Raw genomic sequence first — 16,133 nt, 5'->3', positions numbered from 1 at the left:
TGGAGATTCTAAAAGAAAACAGGGTGCAATAGCGTGAAGGTGGATTTGTACAGCAAGTTCTAGAATTCCTGGAAATTCCAAGTAAGTAATGGCAGAGCAACAAAACGTAGTGACACTCTTGCCACTAACCCCCCCCCCCCTCCGCCACACACACACCATCCCATGGGAATTAATTAAAGAAAATCAGACACAAACAGTAAAAGCCAGCATTCAAAAACTACGAAACTTAAGTCGTTGGAATTCCAAAAAATTCTTTGAACTTGACTGAAAATATCTGTGATAAATCTCCATTACCAGAGCAATTAAATGTATCGGTTTTAAGTTCTTTCAATAATCCATTTAAAATTACTTTAAGATGAATGGATATAATTTTCCTTAAGATGAATCATTTGTTCTTTTTGTGAAGAGCCTTCTGAAAATGTAATTAAAATCGGATTGCCATTTAGGGTATCGTCATGGAAATGAACTAATTAAAATTAAATTAGCATAAGAAAGGAGTCAATTGATCCACCATAAATTCTTCTGTCAAAAGGATGTACCTGGGAAGCCAAACCTTATGCGGCTCAGGCTATACCCTACCCAACTCCCCAAACGGGGGGCTGGCAGGTACTGTGCCCCCAACGGCTCAGGGGGCTGCACCCCGAGGGCAGGCACGCACGGGGAGCTCTGTGCACGCATCCTAGGCTGGACTCGGGTTCCCTTGGTGACAGGTGTCCTCTAAGGCGGACTGAGGGCGCCCAGTGGCTCAGGCTACGGGGCCTCCTAACCAAGGGGCGGCATGTGAAGGTGCTTGCCTGGGGGGTACTCAAGAGCTGTGGAAATTGCGGTGGGGCCTTGAGAACACTGAAACCCTGTGTTGATTATGTCACGTTAATGAGCGCATGCGTATTTGCTTTGAGGACCTGACTTGAAGAGCACGGACATGGAAAGTAGCTCAACTAGAAAAGGAGACAGAAAACCAAACCGACTTCCTTTCTACAGTAAACCAAGAATATTTCGGTTCCTAAAATAAAAGCAAATCAGAAAATGGCCTCAGTATGCATCCGTGTGTGTACGACTCTGTGTATGAAGTCCATACTGTCTGTGCAGCCTGCAGACGTACGAACTCTGTTCTATATGTGGATAGAGAGAGCCTATATTATTTAAAATGCGTCATCTTATTTTTACTTACAAAGAATATATCAGAATTGCATAAAGTGCTGATCCTCTTTTTAGTCTATTTTCTTAATTTAATGCTATTATTGAGCAAACTTTTAAGACTAGATTCAGTTTTTAATTCCGTTTCAAAATATTAAACCAAGACTTATAGAAATAAATAGAATCAATGGACCGCTTGGCCTAGGAAAACAATGTTCAGATAGGATTGGTCAAAAGATTGAAAGTTAAGTTCATCAAAATACAAGAAGCTATAATGTTGTACTATGCCTCTCTGAAATATTTTTAATCCATTATACAATTGTGGCTAATACTGTTGACTTAAAAGAAAGATTTTATTTTTTTATTCACAAGAGACAGAGGGAAAGGCAGAGACTCAGGCAGAGGGAGAAGCAGGCTCCCTGCCGGGAATCCAATGTGAGACTCCATCCCAGGACCCCGGGGTCACGACCTGAGTCAAAGGCAGGTGCTCAACTGCTGAGCCCCCCAGGTGTCCCCATTGACTTTTTCCTCATTGTATTCTGTCCAAGGACACTATATTTTGTCCAACAAATAGAATTAATGCAAAAATTCAACAACAAGATAACTCTTGCTTTCTTTGATTTTTAAAAAATTCTCTCAGCAGATACTATCTGGTAATTTATCTGATGTACAACTAGAGGCTTAGCACACTGTGCCTGGGCTAGTTTTCTCTTCAAAAATCTGTGCTCATCGATGCAATATTAGATTAGAGAATTCTAGTGGCTACTCATTTGACTCATGTCTCCTTTCCCCTGCCAGTTTTTTTTTCCCCAACAAGATGTCACAAAATATCTCAAAAATCATAAAATACGTAATTTTCCTCATTATTCAACACCTATGTAGATGGGCCCCTAAATATCCTAAGACAATGAGAAACGTCCTTGCTAGGGATTGGACGGGAACAGGCCAGTGATGCGTGTGGGACGATCAGAGGCAACCAGGTATTGCACAGACCCTCTTGGGAAAGCTGTTTCTCTGGGCTGCTAGATGCTGGCGTTGCAGGACTGTCTGCTGCCATGAGAGCCTGCCCCGAGGACGCCTCCTGGGAGAGCAGGGAGCTGCCTAGGGTGACCCAAGGACACAGGAGCCTGCGGATAAAGGCAGCACCCGGGCTGACAGATGACAGGGCCTCGGTTACAAAGTCAAGTCCTTGATCAAACCTCACCTGAGTCTGTCCCGGTTTATGACTGTTTACTCAAATCGCCTATAAACCTCCATTTTTACATAAACCCATTGGGCATCTTTTTAACTTGAAAAAATTAATAAATTGAATGATACACATATAATGTAATGCAAAATGTGGCACTGAAGGCATGCACATCCCGTTATACACTACAGAGTGCATAATGATATTATTTCCAGGACCCGAAGTAAATAATTGGAAACAGCCCTAAAAAGAATACATACGAACAGGAAGATCATTTCTCTTTAATTTTCTAGTGAATTGACGAAGAGAAAAGTAGTTCTTAATTTCAGTGTTCACTAGAAATTGTATTTCAGATGAGACGTTTATTAGGGAAAACCAAAACCATATGCTCGTAATTCAGCTGAAATTCTTCCAAAGTCACCTGTGATCTCCGGAATGGATTTGCAACTTTTTGGCTGTGGATCGGTCACTCTTAATTTTGTCATTTTAAAAGAAGAAACGCAGGCACAGAATCAAAGTGTTAAGATAGAGAGAGAAGCTTCAGAGGGAAGTAATCTTTGTTTGACCAGCACCTATCAGATAAGCAAAGAGCTAGATTTCAGGGCTCAGGTGGCCCCAGTGCAAACAGGGTCAGCCTCATGGGAGCCCGGAACATGGAGGAACATTAATAGAGTAGAGCTGTCACGACGGAGGGTCCAGTGGGTGATGGGGGGAGACAGCTCACAGGTGAGAGGGTGATGGGGAAGGGAGAGCTGACAGGTGAGAGGGTGATGGGGGGAGACAGCTCACAGGTGAGAGGGTGACAGGGAAGGAAGAGCTGACAGGTGAGAGGGTGATGGGGAGGGGACGGCTCACAGATGAGAGGGTGATGGGGAAGGGACAGCTAACAGGTAAGAGGGTGACGGGGAAGGGACAGCTCTCAGGTGAGAGGTCACAGGGCAGAGACAGCCTGACCCGAGAGCCTGACCTGTGGCAGGTGAGGGAGCAGGATGGGCAGACACCTGAGGGTGGGCCCAGTGGTGACCTTGGGCGCAGGCTTCCTGGTTCCTGCCTCAGGACCGGAGAGTCGTGCAGGGATCCACAGAGTCCCCCAAGGTGATGGGGCTCAGGCACTGCCGCATGTTATGGGGCACCTGGGGGTCCCCTAGGAGGGGCCGTTGTGGGGCCTGTGGGGCCCCAATCCCTCTGGGCTCCGTCTGGGACCCAGGAGTTCCTGGGCTGGGTGCATGTTGTGGGTGGGGGATCCGGACCCCAGGACCCGGCGGGGTCCTAGCATCTCCACCCCCACAGCCCATCCCCCATGGAGCCTGTGAGGAAAGGAACAGTGGCGCCCTCGGGGGAAATGCCACCGTGACTAGCACGTCCCCGCAGGGCTCTTTGTGGTCAGGCGGGCTGGAAGGAAATGCAGGAAACTCGGGGCTGAGAACAGAGGCTGCACATGGAAGGGCTTGGCCCGGCGCCCTTGCGGGACCTGCACCTGTCATGGTGACGTCTGCAGGTGTCCTCGTCTGCACAGCGCATGTGACGGCGACGCCGCTCAGCTCATTGGTTCCTGGGAATCAGTGGAGCCGGTACCTGCAGGCTCAGGGCGGCGCAGGGCTCCGCGGACACTAACGTGGGTTATTCTTCCATATCCTGGCAGCGGTGTAAGAGCTCGGGTCACCGAGGAACGGGGTGAGGACAGCACACCCCTGTTCCGCAGGCTCGCAGGCATGTGGCGTCGCTATCCGTGGGCCACAAAGCGTTGGCTTCCCTGGCTCGGGACTTCCTCCCAGCCCTTAAAGTGCCTCGGGGTCATCGCTGACTTGGGGACCACGGGCTCCAGGCCCGCGCAGCACACATGGCTCCTCTTTCTCTGCAGTGAGCCTGCACCAAGGGGGTCCCCATCCTAATCACCCCCCAAGTGAGAGGCACGGGTTCAGGGGAAAGCCGGACGGCAGACGCCACCAGGCCTGCGCCCCGATGAGAGGCGAAGCTGATCGGATCCGCGTTGGGCCGTGTCATTCTGTTTTTCAAAGAAGGCGCGGGTGGGGGACTCTGGCTGGAACACGGGAGGACGCGTGCAGCGGACCCGCCGCCGGCCTGGCCATGCTCACGGGAGAAGAGGCGCGTGGGGGGGTGATGGGGTTTTCCTTAGGGAGCCACGCGGCCGTTGTCCGGGTCCTGGGACCGTTTGCACGACCTGGCGCAGCACCTGCGGAGGAGGTGGGAGCCCCCCGCCCCCCAGCAGTCCGGGCCAGTCAGGCACCTTCTGCCGCCTGTTCACCTGCTAAGTGGCGTGGCCGGGCGGCAGGTGCAGGTGTCGGGGTGGTGACCCTGGGCTGCACAGGTGCTGTCGCCCTCAGCCTGCCCGCCGCTTTGTCCCCACTGGGGATTCCTGGTTGTCCCCAGGGTGACAGCCCCTGGGATTCCCCGCTGAGCACAGGCCTCCCCGTGGGCCGCAGTCACCGGGTCCCCGACATGAGTGACGGCCGACAGGGGCCCCCTTGCCCGCATCGTCGCCGCCGTCGCACCGGGGCCCGCTCACTGCTTCTCAGCCACGCAACGGCCCACGCCTGTGCTAACGCAGCCCACTCCCGGCTTTCACGTTCCCTCCGTCCCAGGGGAGCTGCAGTTTTATGTGTATGTGTGTGTTCCTTCCCAAACACGCCGGGCGCATGCTGCGGGGCGGCCCCGCCAGGGCTCGAGGCCGGAGGAGGTGCCGCGCTCAAGGGCTGGGGACCCACTCCCAGGCCGGGTGCCCGCCGCCCTCGCACTGGCCGCGCCACCCCTCTCCCCGCTGGATGAATGAAATGAAAGCGTGTGACCACCTACCCACACACCTTGGCAGAGGTGCACTCCACACACGACGGCCCCCACCCAGGCACGTAAGCTTGCTTGCACCTTCTAAGCGATACCCCGGGAAGCAGGAGAAAGTCAGAGAGTCCCCGACTCCGAAGTGGAAACCGATTCTTCGGCTGAAGGCAGGGACGCCAGGGTCATCACAGGGCTCCAGGTCGTACTCTGAGACACGGAGAGACAGAGTAAATTGGCGGGAGTGGGTGAATACTCAAATACTATTTTACAAGAATCAAAAAAAATGGCAGTTATTAGAAAAAAATATATATATACATATATATTTCAAACTCCTCCATAACCGTTCTGTGGATCGTTTTTCCTTGTACTATAAGCTGTCTCATAATGAATGGAAGGGATTCTATTATTTTGTAGCATAATTTATAATTATATTTTAATATAATTAAATAATATAATATATAATAAATATAATAATTATATTAAATTATACATAATTATATTTATTATATATAATTAATCATATTTATTTATTATATTTATTTTATACATATATATACACATATATATATATATATATATATATAATAAGATGTGCGACCTTAAGATGACGCGTTTCACGACTGTAACTCCAACAGTGTGGAACTGTTTCACTGCTAAAGGTAAAGGAAGGGGGCCCTGGGCGAACTGAGTGTGCGCCACGAGGCCCCAGCGGCTGGTGCCCAGGGCGGAGCAGGGCCCCACGTGGCTGCGTGCACCCGGTGTGCACCTGCAGCTCCTCCCAACAAGGTTCCCTGAGGTCCCCTGAGCATTGGCAGAGATGCTACTGGGACACACGGTGGCAAATGCCACTTCACCAAACCCTAGTGCAAGTGAGCCAGGAGAAGAGGCCGAGGTGAGAGCCCTCGGAGTTGGTGCTCACATCCCAGGAGTCCCCAGGAGGGAGTCAGCTTCATCTGCATAATAAAGTCACCACTTAATTGGACACTTAAAAAAATAAACTCCCTTGTATGGGGGGAGGCGCTGGCGATTGTTGGCAGCCAGGTTTCAAGGCAAAATCCTTGCAAATGAAACTCTTGCTCAGCACATCTCAGGAACATGTTTACTGAGGTCCTGGCTCTGCAATCCCAGCGCTGGGGATGCCCATGCCCATGCCACGGTGGACAGCGGCTAGGCCACGTGGCTCCTCAGCGGCCTTACAGATCCTCCTCTACCTGCTGTGTGCGAACGAATTGTCCCACACGTTCAAACCCGGGCACCTCATTGCCTTTTAAGGTTTGAAGGGTTTTTTTGTTGCTGTGATTTGTGCAGGTCGGCGGCACGTCCAGCGAGGAGCCCAACACGGCCCTTGAACTCCGGACCCTCAGACCGAGCCTGGAGCTGAGGTGGAGACTGGGACGCTTCACCCCGGAGCCCCAAGGTTTTAAAACATGTAGTGACTGATCCAAGGGGCTGCAAAGCCCCGGAGAGGCGTCTTCTGTGTTTCCTGCTGCTGCTCGCTTGCTTGTTTAGGGAGTTTGTGCGAGGAGGCGTCGGCCCTAGAGCGGCTTTCTGACCCCGGGTGGTGCACGGGCTCCTCGTCAGCTCTGAGCGGGAGCGGGAGCGGGAGCACTGGACGCTGGTGGCAGCGCCGCCGGGTCCCGAGAGGTGTCCGGGGGATGGGGCCACGCACGTGCATCGTGGATCTTGAGCAAAGTGGGAACAGAGGGGGCGACTGTCTCGGGGTGGCTGCAGCCCAGACCCGCCAGGGAAGAACCTGGGGAGCTGGACCTGAGTGTTAGGAGCATTCAGGTCTCCGCCGCACGGTTCATGATTACGCCTGATTACGGCAGATTTCCAAGAAATCGAGTCGTCTGGGCTCGTCCCAAGAGCTCCGCTAATGCAGTGAAATGCCAACATTGGAAAGACCAACAAAGTCGGATACAGATAAATGGCGATCGGTCCTAATTACAGGGAGTGTGAAATAGGTCAGAGCGTCTTAAAATCCCCAGGAAATCTTTCCCTATAAGACCGCATTTCGGCGCCCACGTTGGGAACGGTCCTGCCATAGTGAGGAGTGATCAGCTCACCGTCCCCTACTACATAACGACACGGGAACGCACCTGCCGCTGACGTAGGATGGGAGGCAGAGAAGCCCTTTGCCCTTGGGTTTTAGCGTCACGACACGAGACAAGTTAAAGAGTCCTGCATGGTGACGAAGCATCTTGGAAGTGGCATCACAAGTTCTTAGGGAATTGACGGGAGCTTCGAAGGAGACATCACGGGTGACTGTGGGGCTCGGGACGACCTTAGGGAGCAGCATCAGCTCCGGGCTTAGAGGAGGAGGAGGAAGGACAGTCGCCGTCCCCAGGCATCCTAAGCATGAACGTGCACTGATGCAGCTGCTTGCAGCCGCCGGAGCCGCAGCCAGAGTCGCAGAGCAGGAGGCCCGCTGGGGCACGGGGCCGCATGTGCGTTGGCTCCAGGCACGCCCAGGAGCACCTCGCCGACCGCGGCTCGTGCGATCAAGCCGATGGTGGGCTCGCCCTGTTGTTCAGCTCACAGGAGGACCCCCCTTGTGTCTCAGGACACAGCCCCATCCCTAGGACGCCGTCCGCGTGAGGCAGCAGGGACCCTGGGCGAGGACTGCATGCGGATCATCAACAAACACGTGGCAGGGCTTGCGGGGCGGCTTCGCCTGTGTGCGCGAAGCATTAAATAAAGCAAACGGACGCTCACCCTCACGCGCGTGCCCACCGTCCTCTAGTTTTGCTCACTGTGGATGTGGTCCTCGAGGCGAGCCGGCCTCGGCTGGAGGGCAGGGCCCGGACGCTCAGATGGCGGCTTATCCTGGCCCTGTCTCCTGGGGATGCCCCTTCGCTTGGAGGTTTGGAAGGGCTTGATGAGAAGCGAGCACAAAGGGCTTTTCGGGAGAACGTGGTGATATGTTATCCACGATGTCCCCGCATCCTTCTTCCAGGAGGTTGGCAAGGGCCTGCCCGGCTCGGGCGCTGACCTGTAACCACACACGTGCACACGCACACACCCGCCCCGACGCTCACGAACACGGTCCCACCCCTGCCCCCGGTGACCAGCGACAGAAGGGAGCGACGTACCTGAAAAGGTGATGTTGAAGCCCTCGTAGGAGATGGAAAAGTCCGATATGAACCGAAGCTGGGCCGTGAAGTTCCCGAACAAGCCCGCCTTGATGGTGTGCGGCAGGACCGACCCGGTGAGCCTGGCCACGGGCTCCGTGAAGCTGCCGTCCTCCGTGATCAGCAGGTAGTCGTGGGAGCTCTCGAGGTGGAAGGTGTGAAAGGTCATCTGAACTCCTGGGGGGCACGAGGGTGGGCAGCTGTCAGGCAATGGCGGGAGGTGGGTGGATGGGTGGGGGGGAGGGTGTCTCCTGGGCTTAGAGACCCCGGACTCTTGAATCAAAATGTGATCATTATCTGCAAACATCACTTTGAAGTTTCAAAGGAAGATGCAGAGAATGAATAGAAAGAGCGTATCTAGAACCGAAAGGGTATAAGTAGTGGAAAGAAATATAAGTAGTCAGAGGGGTCAAAGTGCACGAGCACGCAGGTGCAGGCGGAGGCTAGACACGGGGGTGCGGGAACCGCGTGGGGAACTGCGTCAGACACAGACGCGCGAGGACGCGTCCCGGGAAGGTCGCTGGGAAGGCATTCGCCCGAGAGGAATAAAGGGCTGCGTGAGGTTTGCATTCCTATTTGACGCGTGTCCTGGACAAAACCTTACGCTGGAGCTCTGGCATACAAACGTGTACAACCGAGGGAAGAATTCTTGGAAATCCTGGTTTTACGTTCCCCTTACGCATCTGCCCTCACATAAACCATATCGACTCCTAATGGATTCCCAGAGCAAAAGCAGTAAAATGCCTACGGACAGCTCCTTTTACATAAAAATACTAATTTTTATGATGACAATTTCTTGGTGACTCACAATTTGTTTCTTGCTTATTCTCAATTTCCTTCAAGGAAATTCTTTTTTTTTTTTTTTTTTTTTTTTTTTTTTTTTTTTTTTTTAAGAGGAGAGAGAGAGTCTTCAACACACTCCGACCCCGGCACGGAGCCTGATATGGGGCTCGATCCCACCACCCTGAGATCCTGACCTGACCCAGAATCAAGAGTGAGATGCTTAACTGACTGAGCCACCCAGGCACCCCAAGGAAATTATTTTTTTTTATTTTTTTTAAAGATTTTATTTATTTATTCATGAGAACACACAGAGAGAGGCAGAGACAAAGGCAGAGGGAGAAGCAGGCTCCGTGCAGGGAGCCCGACGCGGGACTCGATCCTGGGACCCTTGGGCTGAAGGCAGACGCTCAAACACTAAGCCACCCGGGCACCTCTTTTTTTCTCCCCCAAGGAAATTCTTAACATGCAATCAAAATACATGTCAGCATGACGTAATACAGGCTATAAAGTCACATATGTCAATTTAATACCAAGTTGTATTCAAATTTAAAGTGTAAAGACAATGTCTCCCTGGTATCTGTGTGATTAGTATTTCATACGATCTCCTTAAAAATGGTCCTACAGGGGAGACTGGGGTACAATCCTAGATTCAGGATTTATAACTACATTTCGTACACAAATCACAAATTTTCCTGGCCTTCAGTATATTTATCTGTAAAATAAAGATAATGAAATCTCCATCAGTCATCAGTGGATTTTATGAAGATCAATGATTTATTATGTATGATAATACTGAGTAGATTTGGAACACAGCACAAGGACAGAATGTTACCCTGGGGACGCCCGGGTGGCTCAGTGGGTTGAGCGTCTGCCTTGGGCTCAGGTCATGATCCCGGGTCCTGGGGGCGAGTCCTGCATCGGGGTCCCTGCTCAGCCGGGGAGCCTGCTTCTCCCTCTCCCTCTGCCTGCCCCTCCCCCTGCTTATGGTCAGTCACACTCTCTCGCTCTCAAATAAATAAATAGAATATTTAAATAACGTTATCAGGGCAGCCCGGGTGGCTCAGCGGTTTAGCACCTGCCATCAGCCCAGGGCGTGGCGTGACCCTGGGGTCCCGGGATCGAGTCCCACATCGGGCTCCCTGCATGGAGCCTTGGAGCCTGCTTCTCCCTCTGCCTGTGTCTCTGCCTCCCTCTCTCTCTGTGTCTTCCATGAATAAATAAATAAAACCTTTAAAAATAAATAAACAAATTAATAAAGTTATCCTAGATTTATCATCATAGAAAAAAAAAGTCTAGATAATTTCTTACTCCCTTTGATTTAACTGATATTTGTGTTTTATTTCCTGTGCCTCTTTTCTTTACCGTCACACCTACTTTCCAAGCATACATTCACCTGCACGAATACAAGTTACCTGATAGAAACTAAAACGGAATCTACCTTTACAGTAGCATCAATCACTTTGGGTCATTTTTCTTCTAAGGTAATAATAAGACATCAAAATCCAGATAAATGTGAAGAAATTAGTTATCTATTTCTTCACGCGTGGATACTTATTTGCTCTGTTCTCGTGTCTGCACCTCGTTAGTTTTCCTGCACGTGCAAAGTCCATGTCGTATCTTACCTTTTCCATGAGACACCTCGATGGTCCACGTACAGTTTAGAGAGTTGGGGTAAAAATCCGGAAACCCAGGAGAAAGGACTGTCCCGCTCTTCCCGTGAATGTAACCTCCACAAAGGGCTTAAAATAATAAGGAAAAAAAATTAAAAAACAAAATAATAAGGAAAAGGATTACTGTAGTATCAAATTTCCATAATCATTACAACTATAAAATACTTTTAAAGGGGCATTAACTTTGCACAAGGACGGAAAGAGTTCCAAAAACCACGTCTATGAGACTAAAACGAAGCTGAAACTTTATTTTACTTGCGATTTCAATGTCCTTGGAAGGAGTTGTAAACAGTAGAAGACCTAGAGGAATAACCCCGAGTCAGGTAGGAGCACCAGGTAAGCTGGGGCAGGGGGTTGTGTGGCAACGTAACGGGACCGTGGGGTTCCCAGGCATTTCCGTGAGGCTGCCCCTGCACGAAGTAGTGTGAGCGCTCGGCTCTCCCCAGGGTGGGTGGGCCTTGCCCAATCAGTTGAAGGCTTGACAGGAACAAAAAAGGCTGAACCGTCCCCAAAGGAGCTGGAGCTCTCCTTGCCTGACGACCCTTGAGCTGAAACACGGGCTCTTTCCGGGCCCGGGCCTGCCAGCCCTCAGACTCGATCTTACGCGGTCGGCTCCCCTCTCCCAGCTTGTGCGGCGCAGGTCCTGGGGCTTAGAGCCTCCAGCACGAGGCCGGACAACTCCCTATAACAAACCTGCGCCCCGTCCCCCCACACACACACCCACACACGTCCTGCTGGAGCTGTCGGTGTAGACGACACTGACTTAACACGGTTGCGGCGTCAGAAGCGGGGCAGGTTTGCATGTTTTGCAGCTGCTGATCCAGGCAGCTCTTCAGTGGGTTTCAACCCTCATCAACGCAGCCTGGCCCGCTCGGTGTGTCTTGGAGACTCAGCTGTGAAGTAGGAGGAAAAGTCACACACGATGTCGAGCGGGAAGTGGAGATGTCGGGGGCGCAGGTCACACGGGCGGCGGCGTTCTCAAGCACGGCCTGTGTGCACACGCGCATCCCCACTTCCTTTCTTGGCCGAGGTAAGTGCATCCCTCGGCGGCTCACACCTGGAATAACCTTTCTTATTAATACGCAGGTCCTGAACCGTGTCTCCCGAAAGCCGGTTCCGTGAGGAATATTTGCAGAAGACTCAGCTAATTCGGTTGAAAGATGCGATACTTCCCCTGTGCTCACTCATTTGGGGTTTTAGGGAATGGATGATCTCTTTGTGCCGACCGAACCAGAAGAGTCATACAAAAAAAAAATCAGCAAAACAGAGTGAATTCTAGGATATTTTAATGATGTAAGATTTTTTCACATCTTAAAATTACCCGGACTCTACGTCTCATTATGAGAGCAGTGTTATTGCTGTAACATCGGGAATTCACTCATCCAACGGACGCTGCCCTCAGCGCTGGACATGACGCGCGGACAGACCAAGCTCCTTGTCCTCGTGGAGTCACCGGTCCGGCTGAAGAGGCCATGTGCCCCCAGTCGTGAGAAGAGCAGACTGCACGTGATGCTAGAGGGCGATGCACGCCGCGGAGGCCAAGAAACAGGGAAAGAATAGGATGCTTCCGAGCTGCATGGGGTTGGGGCCCGCCTGGGATGGGCGCTTGCGGTCGGGAGGGGCGCCGGGCCCACAGGGACCTGCCCAGAGCAGGGCCGCCCGCCAGCAGCAACCTCAGCCAGGTCCCCGAGGAGCAGCGGCACCCGCACAGCGTGCTGCTTTTTCTCCCATTTTTTGGGAAAAGAATTTGATGCGCGGAACACGGCCCGGGGCCCTGGCCCGAGCTGTAAGAGGGCAGACAGTAAGGGAGGAGTCCTGACTTCGCTTTTCCTGCCCCCGGGGTCACCAACCACGTCACACAGACGCGAGCGAGCCCCTCCGAGGAGCTGCGGACACCCCTGCATGTGACATGAGCGACGATCGTCGGTGTCCTACCCGTGGGGTCCCTTCTGGGTGGCTATCAAAACCACGGCAAAGTCTCAGGTCTGCTGTCCTTAGGGTCACGGCTCCTCGAATTACACTGTTTATGTCACCTTCTCCGCGCCGAGGGCCAGAGACACCACCGGGAGGCGTCCGGGCGGAGAACGGGCAGGTGCGGGGCCGCAGTCCGGGGGCCCCTGCTTGGGCCGCCCACCCATCCGGGCCCCGTCCTAGTCCTCCTCCTGCGGCACCTGCTGCAGCCCTGCCAGGCCTCCGGTTCCTGGGGCCCCAACGCTGAGCTGCCCGACCACGGCCCCTGCCCCCAGGGTTTTGGGCTGGGGAGAGACACGTGATCTGTGAGGCTCCGGAGCACGACCCGTCCTGGGGAGGGGAGTCGTGGCCCATTCTCAGAACTTGCAGGTGGTGCAGGTGAGAGGGGTCCGGGCGGCTGCTGGGGTGCCTGATGGCCACTCGCACACCCCCCAGGACGTGGGCCCCCAGGACATGGGCCCCCAGGACACATACAGGGACGGGGGCGTTTCACAGCTGGAGCCTGCAGGCCCCGCAGGCAATGTCCCCCTGGCACCCGTCCTCGGTCTCTCCTGCCGGACCCCGGCCACGGGCCTGCGATGCTCCGGGTGCAGGCGGCAGCTCCGCAGCCCCAAAGCCCGGCTCCCACGTCGGCCGCTCGTATGGCCCCGCGTGCAGGAGAAGCAGGTATTCTTCCGGGGGTGACAGTGCTGGGGGCGTTGGGGCCAGGAGGCCGCGCTCTCCTGGAGGCCTTCTGAGGTTCCCAGGGCGCCAGCTCCCAGGACGACGCTGACGCTGACAGACCTCAAAGGCACAGGTGAGTCACGCTGCCCCCCCGCCCCTGCCGGACGCGGCCTGCTGGGTGGTCCTGTCTTCATCGAGGCCCTCCCGGCCCGCACGTGCCTCCGTCCGGGAGCTGCGGGTCTCCCCCGCCTGACTTACACTCCGGCCCCGTCCTCCTGCCTCTCCCACGAGCAGGTTAACGGTGGGAGCCCGCAGCATCCTGCCCGAAGTGTTTGTCTTTTCTTTTTCTCCATTTTCCTGGTTTGCTTTAAGCCGCTACTAAAGTCCTGCTTAATGCAAAAACCTAACGGGGTCACATCTTATTTCCGTTTATCCATGGACGCTCCACGTCCTGCAGAGTCACTGATTTTATCCCTTCCCTCATTCATGCATCCGTATTTACTGATACTTTTGTTCCCCTAAATAAATTTTACGTGGAAAAAAATCCCTACCAATAGAAGGGAGGATGGCTGAGAGCTGCTCCGTGAGCGGAGCCTGCATTCCAAGCCCTGCCCTGGTCCTCGGCTTTTCCTCGCGGGAAGCTCCGGGCCCTGTGGGACGTGGTGCCCCCGGGTTGAATCCCGCCGAAGGAATCGGGTCCGTGCTGCAGGACTAGCACGAAGGCCTGTGAACGAGCCGGGACCTTGCGTCCATCCGCAGCGACTGACTTCCTGCCCCCAGTCCCTGGCCTTCCTCTCACCCTCCTGGACTCGTCCTTCCTCTCGACCCCGTCCTTCAAGGCGCATCTCGAAATCTGCCTCAGAGACTTCCAAGTTTCCAAACTGTGACTACGATCTTTGCCACCTCTCCATTCTCAAGCATTCTTCCTGTGCCTAATAAGACACTATTTCACCGGCTGATTTGAAAAATAAGTAAAAATCAGTCTTTCAGGTCTCTAGGCTGCTAGAGGATAAACTCCTCCACTGTGTGGCTGCACGTATAGTCGTCTTCCAAAGTGTGCTTGTGGAAAGGGTCAACAACGAGATACTTATTGAATGAAATATTTACAAGGATTTTTTCCTTGTACTCGTCTTTCACAAAATATAAAGGCAACAGTTTACTTGAATGTTCACATGATTTCTTTAAAACTTGTGAGTTTGCTAAGGCATGAATACTAAAAATAAAGAGATGCTACGGAGCTGGGAGAGATACTGATAATTTTATTTTGGTCATGGTGATATAAAATATTATAATTAATTTGTATTTCTTCTTCTATTCCCATAGCTGTGAATTTTTTTAATTTTTTTATTTTTATTTATTTATTTATTTTAGCTATGCATTTTTAAAGGTTTAAATATTCTATTGATGTTCGTTTGTCACAATAAAAACCCAGGGGGGTTAAGAGATTGCATAAGAAAAAAACTAATTAATTAATTAATTAAATAAAAGAGAGATTGCTTAAGATTTGAAAATGCAGCAAAAACAACTCTTATATCAAACGTTAACATCTCCCCATGTTTGCACATTTATTAATAGCCTTTTATCATAAATCCATTATTATCTGAAACAGCGAAGCCAAAGCAAAGCAAACAGCTTATGCTACAAATTCCCCTACAAGTGTTAAATTTCAAACGTGTGTGAATTTAAGTTGGGACAAGATAAAAGAGTCAAAATGCATGAATCTAATGTGCTTTATTTTCTATGGAAAATGTCAGACACATGCTGTTGTTCCTATGTCAGTTCCTTGCAGAGAACTGGAGGCCCTTCTCCATCTAACCCCACATCCTTTCTCCTAGATCATTTCCTCCTGAGCATGGTGTTCATTTTCCACTCACCCTACTTCACCGACCCCGCAGGAATGTGCGGAACGTGCCATCATGTCTGTGGGCTCCTTCCCGCTCCCTAGGCGCCTCTTCACAGGTTGGCCACTTTGGGTTATTCTACTCATCACGGGACTCCCAGCTCAAGGGCTCTATTTGACGTGAGTCCTTCAACTCCTGTCCCCATGACCTTAAAATGCAACTGAGGAGACTGTATTGAATGATGAGGTGGATGTTGAGGCATAGGCCACGACTGGAAAGTTGGGGTCCCCCCAAAACTCATGCTGCATCCCTGATGCCCCCCGCGATGGTGCCAGGAGGTGGGTCTCTGTGTCGCGAGCAGCTCCTCAGGGCTGATTCCTGCTCTTCTAAATGGGGCCCGCGCAGCGCCCTTGGCCCTTCCACCGTGAGACGACACGCCGTCTGCAGCCTAGAACGGGTCTCACGACAAGTCCATCATGAAGTCCCTCCAACCTCAACGGCCATCACCCGGAACAGGGAGAAGTACGCCTCTGTCGCTCAGAGGCCGCCTAGCCCTGGCACCGGGTCACGGCAGCCCCACGGGCTGCGGCAGACTGCAGAGGGCTGGGGGAGCCGACCGCGACTGACCGCGACTGACCCATGTATCCGGAGAAACGGGTGTTTAAAAGGTCAATAATGCTAGTGGCCTGGCGTGATTCCAGGTGCAGTGTCTCCGGGTCCTGGGGCAGGGGCGCAGGGCAATGCAGCGCAAAGGGACACTCAGAGGCCAAGTCCTGCCTGGCTTTGCCTCGGGACGAGGAGGCCAAGACGTGGACAGAGGAGGCCGCCCCGGCTGTCGGCCTGGGCCAGATATGGGACCATCCCACGAGGGAAGTGGCGGGAGTCATCCAAGCACCGCTGAATCAGGGGTACAGGCCAGGACCCCGCTGTCTCCGGAGAAGGCTCCGGCTTACAG

General features: G+C 52.7%; 1 protein-coding gene across 1 annotated transcript in view; it reads right to left on the bottom strand.

Annotated features, from left to right (window-relative positions):
- Positions 1 to 16,133, bottom strand: part of CSMD1 (CUB and Sushi multiple domains 1) — a 1,877,909-nt gene that overhangs the window by 323,220 nt on the left and 1,538,556 nt on the right. Inside the window, exons 19-21 of the mRNA XM_041753151.1 lie at positions 10,656 to 10,772; positions 8,212 to 8,427; positions 5,138 to 5,326 (exon numbers count right to left, since the gene is read on the bottom strand). Of these exons, the coding sequence (XP_041609085.1) occupies positions 5,138 to 5,326; positions 8,212 to 8,427; positions 10,656 to 10,772 (522 nt within the window). The remainder of the gene's footprint in view (positions 1 to 5,137; positions 5,327 to 8,211; positions 8,428 to 10,655; positions 10,773 to 16,133) is intronic.

Source organism: Vulpes lagopus, chromosome 4 (assembly GCF_018345385.1).
Source record: "Vulpes lagopus strain Blue_001 chromosome 4, ASM1834538v1, whole genome shotgun sequence".
In the NCBI taxonomy this organism is placed as follows: Eukaryota; Metazoa; Chordata; class Mammalia; order Carnivora; family Canidae; genus Vulpes; species Vulpes lagopus.
This window is presented reverse-complemented; position numbering and strand designations above follow the sequence as displayed.